We start from the raw sequence: 20,086 nt of genomic DNA, 5'->3' as shown, positions 1-20,086 counted from the left end.
TGGTGTGCTATACGGACTAGCACATACGAACAGTTAGGCTTTGTAGGTCCTCATCTTGACAGAGTCTAGATGGGCGGATGAACGTCTGCCAGGGTGTGGGCTGAGAAATGACAATGACAATAACAACGGTACATGCTGGGGGACGGAATTCGGGGGATGGCTTTCTGCAAAATGATTTTATATTTCTTTTAATGACCCATTTGTACCTATGACGGGACTTACCAATAGATGTTTTCGTTCTCATTTTTTATGTTCCTTTTATCTTTCGTCTCACATAACCTCTCTTTCTGCCTCACATAGTTTAAATGGACTGGCTGCATTTGGTAGTATCAACGCTGCATTTGACGTTCGATTTTTTGCTAGTCGCATGTCTCGTCTCAGATTTGTACTAGTGGTGACTATATATCATATGCCCAGAAAACAATGACTATTCAAGGAAAACCTGTCATCATAATGTTACTAAACGAAACAACTTCCATTATTTTGATTTGTATTTGTGCTGATTGTTCGCCACTATTAATATGTTATTCTTAAATGCTCGATTGGTTAAATACACCCTTAGAACTATTTGTTTTGAAATTGATACCTATCATCTCCAGTGCAACTGCCCTTCACTCGAAGGGCATTGAGAATCCCATTTAATTAACCTAATGACTCGAAACGTTCGCTTATAACCTACAATTTTTCTGCAGACCTCCGTGTTTAATAGCTGAGGGTAAAAACTAGAAAACTAGATATTTTAATATAACTAAAAATTTTGACAGTACAGTTTCCTCGGTGGAAACCAACGAAAAAGAAAGCAATAGAGGAGTGTCTTTTTTGATTATGATGTAAGCTTTGCATGACTTTCAGCAGCCCCTGTCCCGGAAGGATCGTTCGGACCTAAGTCAACTTTGCGCAAAGCCATCCAAACAAAACTTTGGCATGATTCCAGCGGTAGTTTCCATGTTCGGTTTCAATCCTCATTCTGTTTAAAGAGGGAAAGAAAACTACGAGAACAAATAATAATCCTGAGCATACACACATACCTTAAATTCAAAAACGAAAAAAAAACTAAACTGATAAGTTAACAATTGCGTAAATTAAAAATTGAGATTTTCAAGCTGATTCGATTGATTTCGCGATCGATATCTCGGATGTGTACAGAGTTTTGGTACAAGCCGCGCAGTTTGTGAGTGTCGCGTGTCTCTGATTTTGTGGCTGTTGTATTTACAGGGTCTGTTCGCCTACGATTAGATTCGCTTGCTATATTTACAGGTCGCGAATTGTAAGGTAAATGCAGTTCATTGTTCTCTCGTTGTTCTTGTTGTTATATGCTTATAAACTAGGAGTCTTTTGATCATTTTTCAGCAGTCGCTGGGGCTCGTTGGTTGCATGCTGCATTTACACGGCGACGATTTTGCTCGGATCCACCTTGACGCGTAGAAATACGGTATCATCGCGAACGAATGGCCTACGACTGAGCAGCTCGTGGGACACGAACCGTGGGAATCCAAATCCTAGAGCATCCGGCTCGGTTGAGGGACGCTGAAAGTTTTCCCACGATGGATCCGGAACGAACGATTCGGCAACACCACCCTGACCACCCATGCTACCCTGCTCGAAGAGGGTGAAAGTGACCGAGTGAGAGAAAGGCCACTTGAGAAGAGCATCATATTCACCCGGCAGAACTTTGATGTAAACGGATACGTGGGTTCCTTCACCGGGACCGTTACCGTTGAGAAACATTGAAGCTTGCAATTTGTAGCCGTACTGGCTGGTGTAGAATGGCGGTGAGACTAATTCGAGACCGTCTTTGCTCTTGGCTTCGATCATTTTTGCCGACCAGTCGGTAATCTTCCAGAGTAGGGTACCTGTATAATTGGTGCTTAGTTTCGCCATAGCGTTTTTCAACATCGTTATCTGTTGCCCCTGACGACCTGATAGGGCAACCATCAGCGACAGATGAGCTGATGTGTTGGACTCTAGGTGGGACTCTAAAAGATGGCGAGGTCCTTTGAAACGACAACCGGCTTCTTTGAAAGTACAAGGCACCGACAACGCTTTACATTCATCACGCAGGTGTGACTCCAGATCAGCCCTAGCGAATGGACCCGCTTCGCAACGTTGTGGACATGGCACTGGGCTACGGGGACACGTGGCTCCATGAGCGGACAGAGTATCAGCACTGAACTCGCGGCTGCAGTGAGGACAACGTCGCAGCCGCTTGCCACAGTCTTTGGCACGATGGATGGTCATGCGGCCTCGAACGACCCGCGCACCGCATTTCGACTCGCAGTAGATCGGCTCCGAGCTACACGTACCAGCGTGCTCCTCTAGACCGATGCCGGTGAACTCGACGTTGCAAAATTCGCAGATGGCACGACGCAGAATGCAGGTGAAGGCCAGATGATCGGTCATCATGACCCGCGGGATTTGCGAACCGCACTTGTTGGGACACGGGATCGCATCATGCTTGCAGGTGTTCAAGTGGGCCTGGTGTGACAACGAAAGAGAGAAAAAAATAATTATTAGTGGTTTGCGTATTTATGGGTTCGAAATGGCAACTGCTCTCGCTGCAAGGGTGAAAAAGAAAGCAGAAGCAATACAATAAAAAAAAACTCATGTCTAACTGTGCAGTCTCTCGCTCATGGTGGAAGTAGTAGTAGTAGCAGTGATAGTAAGTACGTTTAAAAGAGGCTTAACGGTGTTTTTTTCGATCCGATTCCATGCATTGGCCGGTGAAGTTTTAGATACCAAATCTACTTGAGGCTTGTGGCTCCGTCGTCCACCGGCAAGATTCTAATTAATATTGAATTAGCGCGATAGCGCGTCCGTTCGTCCGGTCAGGAATGATTCTGGCTGTGCTGCGAATAACGTGGACGCGAGTGAAAAAAAAACAGCCAAGATCAATTTAAAGTCAGAGGTACAGTTTTGCGTAGGCTCGACCATACCAAAAAGCAAAGTGTTGATTAATCTGCTGGTGGCCGTTTGTGGAGTGCACCGTTCGAGACGAGAAATGGAATGGAAATGTACAGGCTGGCCGTGAGATTGAATCTCCCGCCTGTTGTGTACCTAGCTGTCATTATTTACCTCACTTTGGGATTAAAAGAATTGATTGTATAATGTTCGGAATCAAGCATTATTTACCCTATTATGGAATATTACTGTTTACCATGCATTGCTCGAAAAGTCGAGCAATGTAAATATAAATAGAATCGAATATACGAGAGCAGGTCTCTTTTACAACTGACAGTTTACCGAGTGAAGTTCCTTATCCGAAAGTCCAAGTGAGTTGAGGGAAGATTAGTCCGTTAGATATTCCGGTGTTTGTAGGATAATACAGTACAGAGAGCTGGTATGCTATTGTTCCTAACCTAGTGCGGTAAAGAGCTATAGTTTAAGCCGTATTTGAATGACAATATCTCTTCGGGGGTATCATCGTTCTGTTATCTCAATATCCTCTCGGGGGTGTTGATATGTCCGCTCATCGACAAGTGTCTTTTATTTCCTTGGGAGTAAAGCATACTTCCGTATTGTCTATGTTCTCTGTGTCGTTATTTTCATTATCCCTAACCTAACCACTTCCCCAATTCTTTCCTTTTAGGAAATTTCTAATTCCTGAAGGAACAGAATCATGAACATTTAGTTCACTCCGAAAAATGTTCCTTTAAGCGCATATGATTTCGAAGGAAGCATCAGAACAAATTAAACCAACTGAAACGTGGGGTAGTCCAATCACATGGGATCACTGTATGAAAATGGATCTGTCTTTAAACCTGTTTCACGAAATCGAATGTTGCGCATGAGCATGAGAAAAAGTCACCGACTACTGCACTACCAAACAAGTGTGAGCGGATCACAGTGATGCCATCAGTGTACCTGAACAATTGCTCTCGATCACTGAAGTTGTTGGCAACTAGGCGACATTCCACTGCGCAGTGTCTAACTCGAGAGATGGCACGAATAATCGGCTTAGAGTGCCCCCCTTCCCTTCCTTCCCCATAGGTACTGGCTGCATTTGGTCTTTTTTAATCGCCTCTCGAAAGTAGGCAAACCCAACAGCCCACAACTACTTAGTAGGTAAATAATAAGCACCGCAAACTCGGCGAATAAAACCAGTTTAGGGCACTTAGCGCAATTCTCGAAGAAATAGAAACGCAATAATGGGTCCGTGGGAGGAAAGAATAATCACCTTCAGTTTGCGCAGCTCGTCGGACCATTTGCAGCCCTGCTTGTGATGGATGCAGAACACCAGCGATCCCATGATGGCCTTTTCCGATTCCGGGTCTGGATAGATCTGAAATAAAAGATACAGAAGTGGCGTTAGAGATTTGTGTTAAGGGTTTCATAGTCTGAAACTAACAATTAAACGTCTCGATTAGGATTGTATTCGAAATCGCTGGAATGATTTGCATTTTGAACCGAAAGATCCTGGCCCGGATTCGGGTAAAAAATTAAGAAACCAATTATGACCGTACACCTAACCCCTTTCATTGGGACGTGAAAGTTTCGGGCTAAGTTTGCCTTTGAAGAACGGAAATCAAAACAGAATATTGAGCAACCGATTAAGCAGTCATGTAAACACCGGACGATTCGGTTTATCCTTCATATAATTAAGTTCGCCAGAGAAGTGCTTTTATCGTTTACTGTTTGATGAAAGAGTGACGAATCAATTCGTTTTAGTCGGATACTCAAACTATGATGTTTACTCGAACCATCGGGTCCGATAAGACTAGAGGTTTTTTCCACGCGTATACCTTCCTACGCGTAAAGGTGGCTCAAACTGCCTATTCATGACATCAATCACAGCCGGTCCTACATAGCAGTCCGTAGGCTGTAGTACGCTTCGCATTGAATGAATAATGTGTGGGAAAACGACCAGCTAAAGTGGCTCGTCAATCTCAACCACTCGGACAAGTTGACCTTGTTACACTTAGGAGACCACGCGAGCAGTAGAAATTGTGTATTGGTACTTTTCTCAGTCCCATTCTTATCAACTCGTAAACACAGTCGTAGTTCAACGATCCATTAGCGTACATACACACCGGATCAACGACGCGCCAATCAGTGCGATTAAAAGACAGTTAAAGCAGCAGTTTCAGTCAGTCCCATTAAATTCTTCCGCTTGGCCCCCGTTGAACCCCGTGGTGCTTTGAAGAGCCACGCGTAATCGTAGTACACGGCGGCGCGCAGTTACTTGCTCGATTCGAATGCCTGCTGCACGAAAGGGTCACCGGAAATGGGGCCCTGATTCAAAAGAAGAAACTCGTTTTGTTTCTTCTTTCCTCTCTTTAACAGTCCGTTCTGATTGGGGATAGGAGATTGTGGACCAACGCACCGTGTGCGTCGCCACGATCGAAACTTCTCGTTGATCGATCTACCTTTTGTACCGTGGCCGCCTGTCTGTCGAATCTAATCGATAATTAATTGTACGCCTTCTACGATCAGCGATCAAAGGCGGGTGGGGCGTTCGTTTTGCCTGATGACCCAAGAACAAATTCAAACGGACGATTAGAGGTGTCATTGACAGTTTTGTTTTACTGAACGGCGAGGCTCTAATTTAGAACACGCTTCACGACTTCTGCGGTGGTTCCAGCAGGGGAAAGGAGTTTCCTGTCCGGAGATGAAGAGCGGTACAAGAAAAATAAAATGAAATAAAAAAGAACATCAACAAGAAGCACGTCAATTTATCGAAAACGGATACTTTCATAAAAATTTATACTTTTCGAGTGTTTTCCTTTTCCATGTTTCTTTTCATGTAATCATAATATTTACACTATCAGAACGCATTCCCATCCCTCTCGGTTATTGTGTTTGCTCTTCGCGAGATTGCTTCCCCGCACTTTTCACTGTTTGCCATGAAGGAATCTTTCCGGGAAAGTTATGGTGATTTGCCAGGCAGCTAATAAATCAATAACCTTTATATTGTTATTCTCTTTTCTCTCGTCTATAGTTCGTCTGCCATCGGCTGGTTTTTCTGTCGGTGTTAAGTTATTTAATCTACAGCCAAGCACGCTGATGTTTTCTCAGAACAAACCGAGCATTTGTCCTCTGTTGCCGAAGAAAAGTTGTTCAAGTCTCTTGCTTTTTTTCCTTTTAAAAAGATAAGGTGGTACACAGTCATAAAAATCCGCATATCTTCACACGGGAAGGTTTATGCCCGGGTGATCTTTCACCAGATAATCGAATGATGGTAACGGCTTTGCGAGAGTTCACCATGCACGGAACTACCAAACCTTAACTTGTTATTATCTTGAACCTCGCCGTGACTAGTATTTACATTCTGATATTTATTTGAGGTGAATCTTTTGCGCAGCTCGGCTGTAGTTATTTGCACAGTTCCGTCGGTTGTTAGACTATCCGGGTAGGTAGCTTCTCTAAAAAATATGCACATTTGTCTGTGACTGGGGTGACTGCCTTCTGGAAAGCAAACAAGCACGCTAACGCGATTCCTGCAATATCCCGAGTGCCTACTAACTGGTGGTGTTGTGAGTTTGTCATCGGCATAGCTGCCACAAAAATAGATGAGTTTGTTTTGTGAACTTCAGTCACGGTTTCCGTCCTGTCACTACCAAATCGATTTTCTGTACGTGAACTGGTTCACAACCTTATGAACATTATTCATAAAACCGAAAGTTGACTCTTGATGTTATTCATATATTTAGGAACATCAGTTCACCAAATTAAAACATTCTGAATATTTTTTCATGGACTATTTCACGAAACTAGGAATTTCATTCATGAATCCATTCAATCCTCGTGAACTAATTCATGATTCCTAATATATTAGTCACGATCCGATATCCGTGCTCGTGAAATAGTTCACAAAAGCATGAAATATTATTTATGAATTCGTGAACTGGTTCATGAATTCTAGTACAAAAGCTACAACTTACCATTCGAGCTCGTTTGAGTTCACAAAATCATCAAATATTATTCATTCACTCAAGTTTTTTTTTACGCGGTTTTTTTTGCGCGGTATTTTTTTACGCGGTTTTTTTTACGCGGATTTTGAAATTGACGCGGTTTTCATTTACGCGGATTTTGAAATTTACGCGGTTCTCATTTACGCGGTTTTTGAAATTTACGCGGTTTTCATTTACGCGGTTTTTGAAATTTACGCAGTTTTCATTTACGCGGATTTTGAAATTTGCGCGGTATCCATCAATGAGGTTCCCTTTATCGCGGATTCTTAAATTTAAGTGGTCTTCATTTACGCGGATTTTGAAATTTACGCGGTTTTCATTTACGCGGATTTTGAAATTTACGCGATTTTCATTTACGCGGATTTTGAAATCTACGCGGTTTTCATTTACGCGGATTTTGAAATTTACGCGGTTTTCATTTACGCGGATTTCGAAATTTACGCGGTTTTCATTTACGCGGTTTTCATTTACGCGGCTCGTATCCCCCGCGTAAAAAAAACCTGAGTGTAATGGTACCGACTTACCATTCGTGATCGTGAAGCAGTGCACGAAATCATAAATTATTTTTCATGCATTAATGAACTGGTTCATGATTCCTAGTACAATAGTCACGTCTGACTATTTGTGCTCGTCAAAAAGTTAATAAAATTATGACCTATTATTCGTGGATTCGTGAACTAGTTCACACATTATTTACGGTCTATTTTGTGTGCTTGTAATATTAAGAATATATCTCAAAAAAATTCTATGTCATGCAACATGGTAATACAAATTTCACCTGAACTATTCACAAAATTTCAGTATTATTCGTGAAATTCTTTTTTTTATTTTTTTATTTCGATTATAGAGGTTTCAACCTTAAGGTCATTCGCCTCTACGGGTTAGTAAAATCTCTTATGAAAAATTTCTAACCCTATGTGCGGGGTCGGGAATCGAACCCAGGTGCGCTGCGTACAAGGAAATCGATTTACCAACTACGCTACGCCCACCCCCTCACCGTGAAATCCTTTTGGTGTTATGCACTTGCATATAATGCCCAACGGCCAGTGACCAGTAGTAGGTACGAGTAGTAGATATGAGGAAACTATTAGGACCTTGACAATCGTTATTCATTTGATAAGGTTCAGTATGTTCAGTTTCACAGAATAAAACTGCTGATATCATGAACATGGGCCACGCTTCAAATTCGAAAGCAAGCTAAGGTTCAGTATGTTCAGTTTCACAGAATAAAACTGCTGATATCATGAACATGGGCCACGCTTCAAATTCGAAAGCAAACTCTGCAATAACATATCACGATAACTTGAACAGAAATTACGAAAATCGTGGCTAAGATCCTCAAATCATGAACATGAATCACACTACTCGTGACAAAAGTGTCAAAAATCGTTACTAAGATCCTGAAATCATGAACTCTACTCATGACTAAAATATGACGATAACGTGAATAGAAATTAAGAAAAATTCCTGAAATCATGAACATAAATCACATTACCCGTGTTTAAATTATCAAAAATCACGACTAAGATTCTGAAATCATGAACATAAATCACTCTACTGACGACTAAAATATGACGCTAACTTAGGTTTTTGACGACTGGGATGGTTTAATCGATGGGAATTTGAACGGCTGTCTCTGTCAATTCTTATCAAAACGAATGTTGGGCTGTAACCAACATTCCTTTTGATAATAATTGACTGAGACATCCGTTCAAATTCCCATATATGACACTAACGTGAATATAAATTAGGAAATTCGCTACTAAGATCCTGAAATTATAATCATGAATCCCGCCAGTCTGACAGCAAAACTCGGTAGTAAACTCATGAATAAAATAGCAAGGTAACGTGATGAGAAATCAGAAGAATCGCGAAAAAACTCCTGAAATCATGAACATCATGTAACTGGAGGCTGTGTATTCTCAAATTATTAACAAGAATCATAACAAAAACTAAACATGTCAAAGGAAAAACAACAGTAACCCCACCAAACATTCGAATGTAACGCCATGTATATATTCGTGGCGAACTAGTTTTTTTGTAAACATAAATAGTTTCATGAGTATGTGGTTTATTATTTACAATTTTAGGAACCTGGTTACGATTTTCGTAAATCGTTCAGTTCACGAAGTCGTAATCTTTTGTTCATGAATTTATAATCGAATTTTTTCCATGTAAATTTTGGGTGCGATTGGTTGCTCCCCGGATTTGCGCATTGCGCTTAAAGTCACTATAGAAATTAGTATTGTGCTTTTCACACCAAATTAGATATGACAGAAATGTGCACCCTCCTTCAAAGTGTGATAAACGTACAAATTTTTTCATACAACCTCGAGCCATCCCAGTGCAAAGTATGATAAAAGTGCACAATTTACGTAGGCTTAGGAGCCTTTCATGCATGTTTGCCTCAATTTATAATATACCCGTTACAGTAAAAAATCGAAATATTAAACTTGCACCCTTTCGTTTTTTTTTCTTATTTTCAACATGGGCAACTTGAAAGGTGTAAGTTCATTATTTTAATTTTCAACTGCAGAATAAATTAGAACTCTAAGCACTCTACAATAGAAGCGAACTGTCGAAGACAAACGCTTGAAGTAAAGTATTCAATACAACGGTAGTGAACTATAAATTTTGTGCTATTCGACTAAGGTAGAATATTTACTGAATGTGAAAATGAAGCTCAGTATTACGAACGTGCATTTATACAGATTCACCATATACATTTTTCCGTGCTGATGTTATTACGTAAGCCCAAGCAGAGAGTTTCATTTTGCAGAACAATCTGAAACACGTGGTTGAAGCACGGCCACACGATTTGGTACCGCATAGTCCCTGTGAGCTAATTGCAAAATTCATGCCACAATGTGGAGCACTGGAATCCGCTACGGCTGATATTTGGAGAATTTTCTTCTCAGAGATTTTAAACGATGTACTTTTCGTGTGAATGCTGCCTCTTGGTGGCCAACTGATGATACAAATTCTCATATACACGGTGAGTCATATAAACCCTATCGTTTTGAGCCTTTGCGAATTGCTCAATTTGAAAAAATAGTCAGTAACGACGCTGAATCCCTCTGGATAAAGACTCGACACGTCTATCTATCTGTCAGTGTTATTCCAATCGAGCACGAGACCTTTCAATGACCCTCGTTCCAAAAGGATTCGAAGCGATTTTCTTCAGATTAAGTGCTTTTGACAGGTCTTGTGCTCGATTGGAATGACACTGACAGATAAATTATAAGAAAAAGATAGAGATGGCGAGTCTTTATCCAGAGGGATTCAGCGTCTTTATTCGTCACTTTTGGCAAAATGCTTTTGAACAATTGTAAACAATACTCGGAGCTGTCATTCGGCCAATTTATAGACAGCTGATGCCAGTGCGACAGTTGCGCGAACGGTCTCAAGTTGGTTACGCTTTGAGTGCGGGACCCTGTACTTCTAAATGAACATGTTCATATCTAATTTGGTAACCGGAGAACAATTGTTACGGAACTAGTTAGCAAAGGACGTCATAAGATTGAATTTTTCAACGTAAGTAAAACGACTGCAAGTAATACGCGAAATTTCGAGTTCCACAGATAAGACGACTAAAAGTCCCGCAAATTCCCCTTTCCCCATAACCATTCTGCTCTATGCTGCAAAGCATACATTTTTTGCAGTTTATCTGGTCGGAAAAAATCTCAGAAAATGAACACTACCTTTGCGACCTTTGAGATGTTATGCTCCCAGGGCATTTTGTCATTCATATAAAATTTAATCATTTTCTCGTGTATATCTCCCCATTACTCTTCAATCAAATTTTACTAAAAATATCTAGTTGAACGTGGAAAATTCACAGGAACCATAAAGAAAAAGAATCGTTGCCAGCAAAATTCAGAAACATTAGATTTTTTACATTTAGTCTAGAAACCTTCCTTTTTTCATCAAATGCTCTAATACCCCAACTTCCCGTATTTTTCCTAACAGTCAAACATTTACGATGAGATTTTTTACACTTTTTGCACTTAATAGGAAATTGAATAATAATTAATTGTTAAATACAGTTATTATGTGCCAGGCATGCACAAGAACGGTGCTGCTCCGTGTCCTATTGCTGTGCACTGACTCATAATGTGTCAGCGTTAAATTCATTGAGCTAGTGCTTGCGCTGGTTTCCGATGAGCTAGAGTTTGCATGTAGCACGAGCACCGATGAGCGAGATCTTTCACTAGCACGGTGATAGCTAGCACGCTGCACGGAACTATAACTCAGCTATAGCAAAGCAGAATAAAAAACAACGCGTTAGTGTGAGTAATGATGCCTGCATCGTTTTTTCAGCAACCTGTCGCACATTCACCAACGCATATTTCTTGCTTTGTCCTATTCTTTCGTTCCATAGCTTACACTACTGCACCGTTCTAGCTCATCGAACAAGCTTACCGTGCCAGTTCATCGAGTTAACTCGTGCTGGCTCACTGAGCTAGCTTTTCGAGCTTGCTCGTGCCAGCTTACCGAGCTTGCTCATGGTGCTAGCTTATCGTGCTAACTCGTTGTGCTAGCTCTTCGAATCCTACAGCTCGAGCACGAAGGTTACCTAGAACGAGCGGTGTCAGTGCTTATTGCTTTTGGTTCGTTCAAAGCGGCCGCTCAGCTCGTGTTAGTCTCTCGTGCTGTGCTTCATGCATCCCTATTTAATGTGCTATTATGTGATATTTAATGATTAAATGTGGTATCTTGACTAAAAGTCAAAAAATCTAATGTATCTGAATTTTTCCGATGATAAATCTGCTTCTATTTTGTTCCTTAAGATTTTCCACGTTCAACAAGGTACAATAAATTAAATTAATTTCAAGAATATTTGAGATATATGCACGAGAAAATTATAAAATTGAATATGAATGACGAAATGCGCTAGAACCCCAACTTCTAGTACTCAGAGTACGTGATTAAAAAACAGCAAAATATGTATGATTTGCAGCATAGAGCAGAATAGCTATTAGGAAGAGAGGCTTTTTGGGACATAATGCCCCAAAAGCAAATGTCCTGCAATTTTCGAGAAACAAAAACATCTCCATTGAAAGGTTAAGAATATTTTCTTCAAAAAAGGTAAATTTTTGAGTACTACTTTAAAAGGTATAACATTTAATACTTTTTTTCCTATTTTAACATTTCTTATATTTTCTCATGGTACTAATGTCAAAAACTTCAAGCGAAGTTTATTGAATTTACTTTGACATTTGTTGTTATGAATTTACTTTGACATTTGTTAAAAAAATACGATACCCTAACCGTCAACTTGCCCCGCATCTGTCATCACTAATTTACCACAACCGCATATTTTAAAAAGAGGTGTGTGTAAAACAACAACTTTTTTTTGAGAATCTTTATCTATACGGATAAAGAGAGATCTTTTAAAGTACTATCGAAAAATATAATCATTCGTCAAATAACACAACATGTTTAAAATCCAAGTTAAAAATTACTTAAGATACACTACGAGAGACAACGCCATTTGACTAATGGAAGCAGAGAAAAGGGGCCTTCGCCAACTTAGCCCAACCGCCAACTAGGCCCGGGCTCCCCTACCTACAGCACTTTATCTTTTTTCGTAAAAGAAAAGCAGAAATTAATATTTGGAGCCTAAAAGGATCAATCCGGGTACCACAAACATAGCACTCTCACTTAGCTCTAGCTCAGACCCTAGAGTAATATTCCCTACACATTACAATGAATAATTTGTCATGCATTTTTTGTACGTTTCATTTCGGTACCTAGCGACAAAAGGCACTTTGCAGCCTTAATTTCTTTTTCCCTTTGACAGTCGGTTGTCGAGAAAATTCAGCTCAAAACAATAGTGCGGAACCGGCAAGGGGAAACCGGTTTTCGGTACACATGACCGCTCGCGGTCCTCTTAACATACAGACACAGCCTATACTATAGGACTTGAGTGGGTACTATATGATCCATAGGAGACACATGAATCATTCACGGGTGACTTACCGTGTTTTTGTTGTTGTGCGCGCGCAGTAGAAACCACGACCGGAGAAAACGCAGAGGAAGGTAATTAAAAATGTAAACTTTTACGGTTAAAGCAGCAGAAAGAAGCATCCAAAGGTGACTTCCAAAACACGGACCGCAAAAATCATGGCCATAGTTTTCTCTTGTGGGGAGCCTTGTAAAAATTCATAATAACCATAAACAATCAGGAACAATTGTTCACTTAATTGAAGCTCGGCAGATCTTCGCATCAAAAAGGTTTCGCTGAATTGAACACGAAATTGAGCCACCCAACAAATTAGATCATTCGAAATCAAGGTGTTAAAATTCACTCCTCCTGAGCAGCATACAAACTTGCGGTTGCGCCGAATGAATCCAGCGACAGCCAACGCCTACTTTGTATAGGGGTTCGCTCAGGTCACAGCACCCTGGGTGTTGGTTCGACAAGAAAACCGTCTCTTCGTTGCTATCCAAGCTGCAGGTGGTCGTTGCCATCTGTTCTACGACCAGCATTTTGCAGCAATATGCAAAATTAAATGAACGACTGAAAGTGCTGACGTTGGCGTTTCAGGGCCAATGTTTTAGCAACTTACTGTTTAAAACAAGAAACAAAAATGTGCTACCGAAACGAAAGAATGCAGGTAGAATTTGCGTCGAGTGGAAAGTTTGCTCAGCAATTTCTACGGCTTGTGTTGCTGTTCATTGAAATTAACATTCTAGATAACTCGATGGCAGTCGTAGAGTGTAGGCGAGATCAATATTTTACTGTTTGTAGTGGTGTTGTTTCAATTTAACCAATAATTTTTTTGTTCGCCAGGAAGTTGTCCATCAGCTTGTAAAAAAGATCGCAGGAATTTGCAGTATGATAGATGATGCATTTGCTGTAAAACCACAACTTAAATCAGATACATTGCCTGTGGGAAAGTTCAAGCATATTTATATTCTTTCCACCACCTTCGGGCAGTCTTGGGATATTTCTAGGGATGTCAATGATATAATGGTGTTCTGAATTATGACTAAAAATTAGTTAACTTTGCCATTTAAAAAAAACCTAATTAACTTTGTCAATCTCGCTTAATATTTGTTTTGTCTTGTCAAAAGTTTTTTAAGTATATGTCTACTGAGAGAATTATTTTTTTTGCATAGGAAAGCTAAAATGTGGTCAGTAGAATCTCAGCACTAGCCCTGCAATTGTTCTGTACACTACGCATGGAGTACGGGCTTTACCGAGAAAGTAAGTTTCGCAACGGAATGTAGTACCAAGGTCTAGCTTCTTCATGATTTTCATAGAAAGGTATTTGAGCTATAAAAAAGTAATAACTGTAATTCTCGTGCCGCCTGCGAGCAGTGCAAGTTTCTGTAGTGCCGTTGCTCTGACGCCGCTCTGTGTGCTTTGTTCGACAACGACGTCTGTAACGTGTAGAACTTAGTACTCCTATTTTGGATACATGTTCTTGAAGGACAGGCTCATCGACGAAAAAATAAAAATTGAACTTAGCCATCATTTAGATGGTGGGCATCCCTATGTATTCGCGCTTCACCCAAACCACCACCGTAGAGAGCCCATGACGAAAAGGATGAAAGGAACGGATGAGCAACAGTCAGTGCTGTTTGGTGACTTCATTAGAACAAATGTGAATGGAATTTCAAATTATTGTGCATACCATTCCCAGCGCGCTCAGAGGGAACCGTCGCGTCACAGATAATCAGACATTACATTTGATACGCTTGATAAATTGACACGAGGTGTGATCAGGAATCGTTCCGTTTGTCAGTGACCGAGTTCGAGCGACCGATCGGTGATGCAAGGGAAGCGAAAAAATGGAAATGATGAAATATTTATTGCTGGTGGTAGGTAAATATTAAGACAAAGCTAGTATGAAACGGAAATTGAACCGTGGACTGCAATAACATGCTTCGTCAGCAACGATTCTCTGACGGAAGTTTCGTACGATCAGGTTTCTGTTCGATTATATTTTGTGCAAAGATGCAAAGATTACTCAAATTTACTTGATCCAATTATTATACCTCGATGGTTCATTTCCGTCGGCTGTTACGTTTGTTTTTGTTCCCAAATGATAAACAGAAAACACGGACACATTCTTCTGCGCCTCGAATCTCTAGCTTGGGTTGTTAAAAATTTACAGGTCATTTCCCGTAGACCTAATACGATACGCTTTGAAGATCGCGATCTTTCATTATTTCGATCCGAGCAACCAGGTCTCTTCAGCGCAGATCGAGGAAAGAGATCACTCTGTCAAACGCTAGTGTCGGCGCGATCGACACCAATCCATACAGCAGCGTGGTGGGAACTGGGAGGGGCGGCAACATCGTTCTGTGCCGTTTAAAACGTGTCTCGACAGGTCCACAACCAGCTTGCACAAGTCCGTGTTTTTGCAGCCTGACGGTGTAGGTTTTGTGCCTTTTCTGAATCATGAGGTAGGCTGCGTTTATACCTTGGGAATTTTTGTATCATTGTGGCTTACTTGGCCTCATTTTTTCACCAGCAATTTGACGTGCGCTAATCTGTTTAACCAACGCTATGGCAACGTTTCTTCAATGTAACTTATTGTAGGTCCTATTTTGACAAGTGATTGTCAAACTACATGGCTCCTCCATGCGTCTTATTTGACGTCAATGGTTCTCTGGGTGATTTTTGTTCGTAATCATTCGGTCTTTCTGAACACACGAGTAAAACATGAGAATGTTGAACTTGTTTACATTACTACTAAAGAAGCTGAACCCCTCTGGAAAACTCGCCTCTTTATCGTTTGTTTACCATTTATCTGTCAGTGTCATTCTAATCGAGCACGAAACCTGTCAAAAGCCCACAATCCGAAGAAATTTTCTTCGATTTCTTCTCGAACGAGGGTCATTGACAGGTCGTGTGCTCGATTGTAATGACACTGACAGATAAATGGTAAACAAACGATAGAGGTGGCGAGTCTTTGTCCAGAGGGATTCAGCGTCGTTAGTTACTACGGGCAAAATTACTTAACTGTCAAATCGAAATCCCATTAGCCGAGAGTTTCTGGTTACACGCCGGTCATTACGAGCGGGATTAAAACACAACCGGCCGGAACGATCAAATTTAAGAGCTACCCATCAATGAATCTTGACTTCATTCCCAGAGGAGGCCTCTGCGAGTATCCGAGAAGATGGAATCACTAAAAATAAAACTTCTCTTTTTTATCTACCATACTCTACCTCGCGTTGATCGTTTCCTCTTCTGGTTTTATTATTATTTTCACAACATTCTCAGCCTTAGCCGCATTGTCTTGAAACGGCCGCCGCCGCTGATGGGGAATGAGATGAGGAAACTGAGAAACGGTACCACAGAAAGAGCAGAACCGAGCCCGAACACTCCCGGAATCGTTGAAGTGAAGTGCCCACCGTAGACACCCCCATCCCCTCCTTTTGCTATAGCCGACCGACGCAAGGTATAAGGAAAAGCGAGAAATTACTCCAAGAATGTGGAAAATAAACAGCAGCCCCACACTACGGGAAAATGTATGTAAAAATCGATAAATATACGATTCCGTAAACATTTGCCCATAGCTCAAATGGAGATCTTAGTGGTGGCGATCTCCTACATAGGTGTGGATTGCAGTGGTGGAAGCCGGTCACCACATTTTTTTGTTGCAGCTGTTTGGAACCATTCCTATCGATGGCCGATCGTGAGAAAGCTATAGACCAAACTAAACGAACAATGTTTGAGGTATAATCAGGGCCGTACCGATGTCTTTTGGTGCCTTTGGTGGATTCTCAATTTTACGCCCCCTTGGTATTTACTGTAGATTTCTTTTTTTAGTTTTCTTTTCGAACAATAATTGGGTACCTTCAAATAGTATATTTTTTGACATAGAACAATGCTTTTATTTTCGTTATAGAGTTATGGACTTCCAGCAGCTTCCGGGTCTACTGTTCTTCACCACCCAGCGTTTGATGTTCCGGAGCAAGTAAGGAAGTAGAAACTTTCAAAGTTTGCCAATAAATACAGGTTTTGGCAAGCGAGCTGCTCATGTGGCAAACGGAGTGCGCCGTTCGTGATTACCGGGACTGTAAACGGGGAGATCTGCGTCAAGGAGTATCTACTGAAGCGTCGGCTACCTCTGTCGAAGCACCCTGATGGCCCTACGATCTTCTGGTCGAATCTAGCTTCGAGCCACTATTCAAATGTTATCCTGGAGTGGTACGAAGCCAACGGGGTCACTTTCGTACCCAAGGATATGAACCTCTCAACGCACTGGAACTAAAGCCCATCGATAAATACTGGGCAATTACTAAGAAGTCACTACGGAAGCATCTCAAGGAGGTCAAATCTGAGGAAGACATGAAGAAATGAAGGTATCCATACAGAAGAAACTGCAGCCAGATGTACAGAACCTAATGAGTGGAATTAAGCGTAAGTTGCGAGCATACGGTTATGGTATTAAACTTGAATGAAATAAATATGCCAAAAGCTTACTAATTGGTTATATTTTACTGTATGAAAGTTTGAAAAGGATCAGTCTACTAATTAATTTTCTTCAGCGTTTTCCGTGATGCAATTTGATGTAGGACACCCTTTAATCGTTCAAATACGAGAGATACGCGAACGCGTCTTTCACTGTATGATGATTATTTCTTTCAAAATATTGACAAATGATCTTAAACATGTTTGAAATATTTACAAAATATAATATAGGCAAGTAACTTGCTGTGAAGAATCCGAAGGATTAGAATTGGTCACAATTTTGAAATAATACGCTGCATTAAAAATGTCAGTTTTATTTTTCCGACATGAGGTCGGAATTCTCAGTGGCCCTAAAAACCCCCAAGTGATAATTTTCAAGTGAAATTATACAGGCAAAAATTATTGTCACAAAGGCTAGTGACTAATAACTTCATCTCTTTTGGGACCTTGCAAGTTAGTCTTTTACGGGTGTTCACTTGTAATGTTTCCAATTTAGGACTAGTGTCAGTCTGGTGCCTTGGTCAAGTACTTAATTCCCAAGTAACCATAAGCATTAAGCCATTGTACAATATAAACTATACATTTGCACTAATGTTGCATTGAAACTCCATTATAGTATTAACAATGCAATTAAGCTTTATATAAGCATCATAAATGCATAAATGCTCAGCCGGAATCACTTGCTTGGTATACGTATATAAAGCTGATATAAAGCATACATACTTCGAAGATTGTTAAAGCATGTTTGCTTTATATGTACATTATAGAGCAAATATAAAGCCGATCTAATGATATCGTAATGCTGTGGGTTTATTCGTTATGAAACTCCTTTTGAAGATTAATATGCTCAATATAATTTCATTCGAATATATGCGATATAGCCCAGGCAGCAGAAGCAGCACACTTACCGTGATGGAAGAGGCAAGGTACATCTGTTCGAGACTTACTAAAGGTAATTTTTTTAAACATTATTCATATCATGTGAAAACAAAATCCCATTAAGGATATTCATTACAATGCATTAGAAGGGAGTCAATTGCGGTTTAAAACAAAACATTTCAATTTGATATGTTTCCTTTTTGTTCATCATACCGAAATGAAACATTAGAAATGGTTTAAAACCAATTTCGAAAAATGACAGCCAATTGAAGTTTTCTAATAGCGTTAGTAGTGCCAATATTAGGCTTTTAAATTTGACATTTGTACGTTGGTGCTATATAATAACATTAGTACCGCAAAAACGGACTGTCAATCTCTGCCCATTAATAGCACAATATTTCGCCCTTTTTGGCATAATACCAGCATTATATCAGTATATAGAGCTTCCCGGTTCTGTATGATTGCCCCATATGTAGATCTAAAGCTGATATTAGGCTACGTTACTGGTTGGGCAACAGTTTGTGCTGAAGTTTCTGCATATGTTCTGTGTTTTGTCTTCAGTACTACCGCGAAGGTGTTACATAGTGTGTTGATTATTTACAGTACCGACACGAGAGTGTCTGATTGTCATAAGTACAGTGCGTTGTCTAAGAATGGGAAAATCCAGGATCTAGAGTAATGAAGGAAGGAATGGGGTATTTCAACCGCATTCCAACCACTCGAACACCGTGGAGAATTCCTTTTTGATGTAGAAAACTTCTCCATATTACGAAATTTTCTTTAAGAGCAGGTGTTCTCGGAGACAGACCATGCTTCATGTTGTAGCATAAAGCAAAGGTTTGCAACGATAAAGGTTACAAAAAACAGTCTAAAAACGCCTGTAGTAATTTGAAGCATTTCAAAGGGAAATTTGAAAGAACCGCCATTCTGAACAAGAATAGCGGATGAACGAGAATATAATTGAATAAGCTCCAACTTGAATGATGTTTAATATCTATCCAGGTGGAAGTCTCGCGACAAAAATGATACTTGTTTGCTAAATCTGGGTTCGCCTATAACTGCGTAGTACACCAATGAAATAAATCAGTTGATCGGCATTGACCCAAACAAATTTCTCCTTCATTGGCGCTGACGTTATCGACACGTGTTCAGCAAAACCGACTACTTAAAATACCTGAAAATAAGCAGCTGTAAGTCTTTGACGAATGTCTTCTCTCAAACTGGATCAAATTTATGCCTCTACCGATTAACGACCAAAACCTAAAATAAATCCACATATTTGCGATAATGAGTTAGTTTTATTTGGTCACAGCTGGAGCGCGCTGCCAGCTGAAAGGAAACACAATTTGAGATATCGAAATTCCACCACTCGTTATCGCCATCGACGATCCACGCGGTCCTCCAGCTCAATCAGCTGCATTGTTTTGGTGGAATTTGGAAATCTCCAAGGTGATAACAAATTGCGCACATTCCAGTACTCCGCACTGCGGGGTTTTGTCGGTGTAAAATCATGTGCCTAATTGTTACTACTTGATACGTAATTTAAAGTCTTTTATGTGAATTTACTGTAATATAGCCGATACTTAACACAGAAAAACGTACGATCTTCATTCTAACAAAACTATCAAAACGGAAAACTTTATTCTCTTCTGTTCAATGTTTTTTTTCGTTAAATGTATATTTGTGTTTCCTTAAACATACATTTTAATTGAAGATGGTAAAATTTATCTGCTTCTTTTCGATTAGTTCAAACAATCCATAAAAAATAAGCATATACTATCTTAGTTTTTAAGCTAAACAATAATTTTTTAAAGAATTTAATCTATTGATTGAGGCAAAAACTTGATTTAAAAATGCCAGCTAA

The 20,086-nt window shown here is 40.2% G+C and overlaps 1 protein-coding gene across 2 annotated transcripts in view; it reads right to left on the bottom strand.

The window, feature by feature from the left end:
• Positions 1-475: 475 nt before the first annotated feature.
• Positions 476-20,086, bottom strand: part of LOC131682337 (TNF receptor-associated factor 4-like) — a 175,815-nt gene continuing 156,204 nt past the window's right edge. For both annotated transcript variants that reach the window (XM_058963725.1, XM_058963724.1), the window contains exons 2-3: positions 4,175-4,279; positions 476-2,475 (exon numbers count right to left, since the gene is read on the bottom strand). In XM_058963725.1, coding sequence (XP_058819708.1) covers positions 1,384-2,475; positions 4,175-4,279 — 1,197 coding nt within the window. In that variant the 3' untranslated portion in view covers positions 476-1,383. The remainder of the gene's footprint in view (positions 2,476-4,174; positions 4,280-20,086) is intronic.

Source organism: Topomyia yanbarensis, chromosome 2 (assembly GCF_030247195.1).
Source record: "Topomyia yanbarensis strain Yona2022 chromosome 2, ASM3024719v1, whole genome shotgun sequence".
NCBI lineage: Eukaryota > Metazoa > Arthropoda > Insecta > Diptera > Culicidae > Topomyia > Topomyia yanbarensis.
Note: the sequence above shows the minus strand (reverse complement) of the source record. Positions and strands in the feature narration are given on the sequence as shown.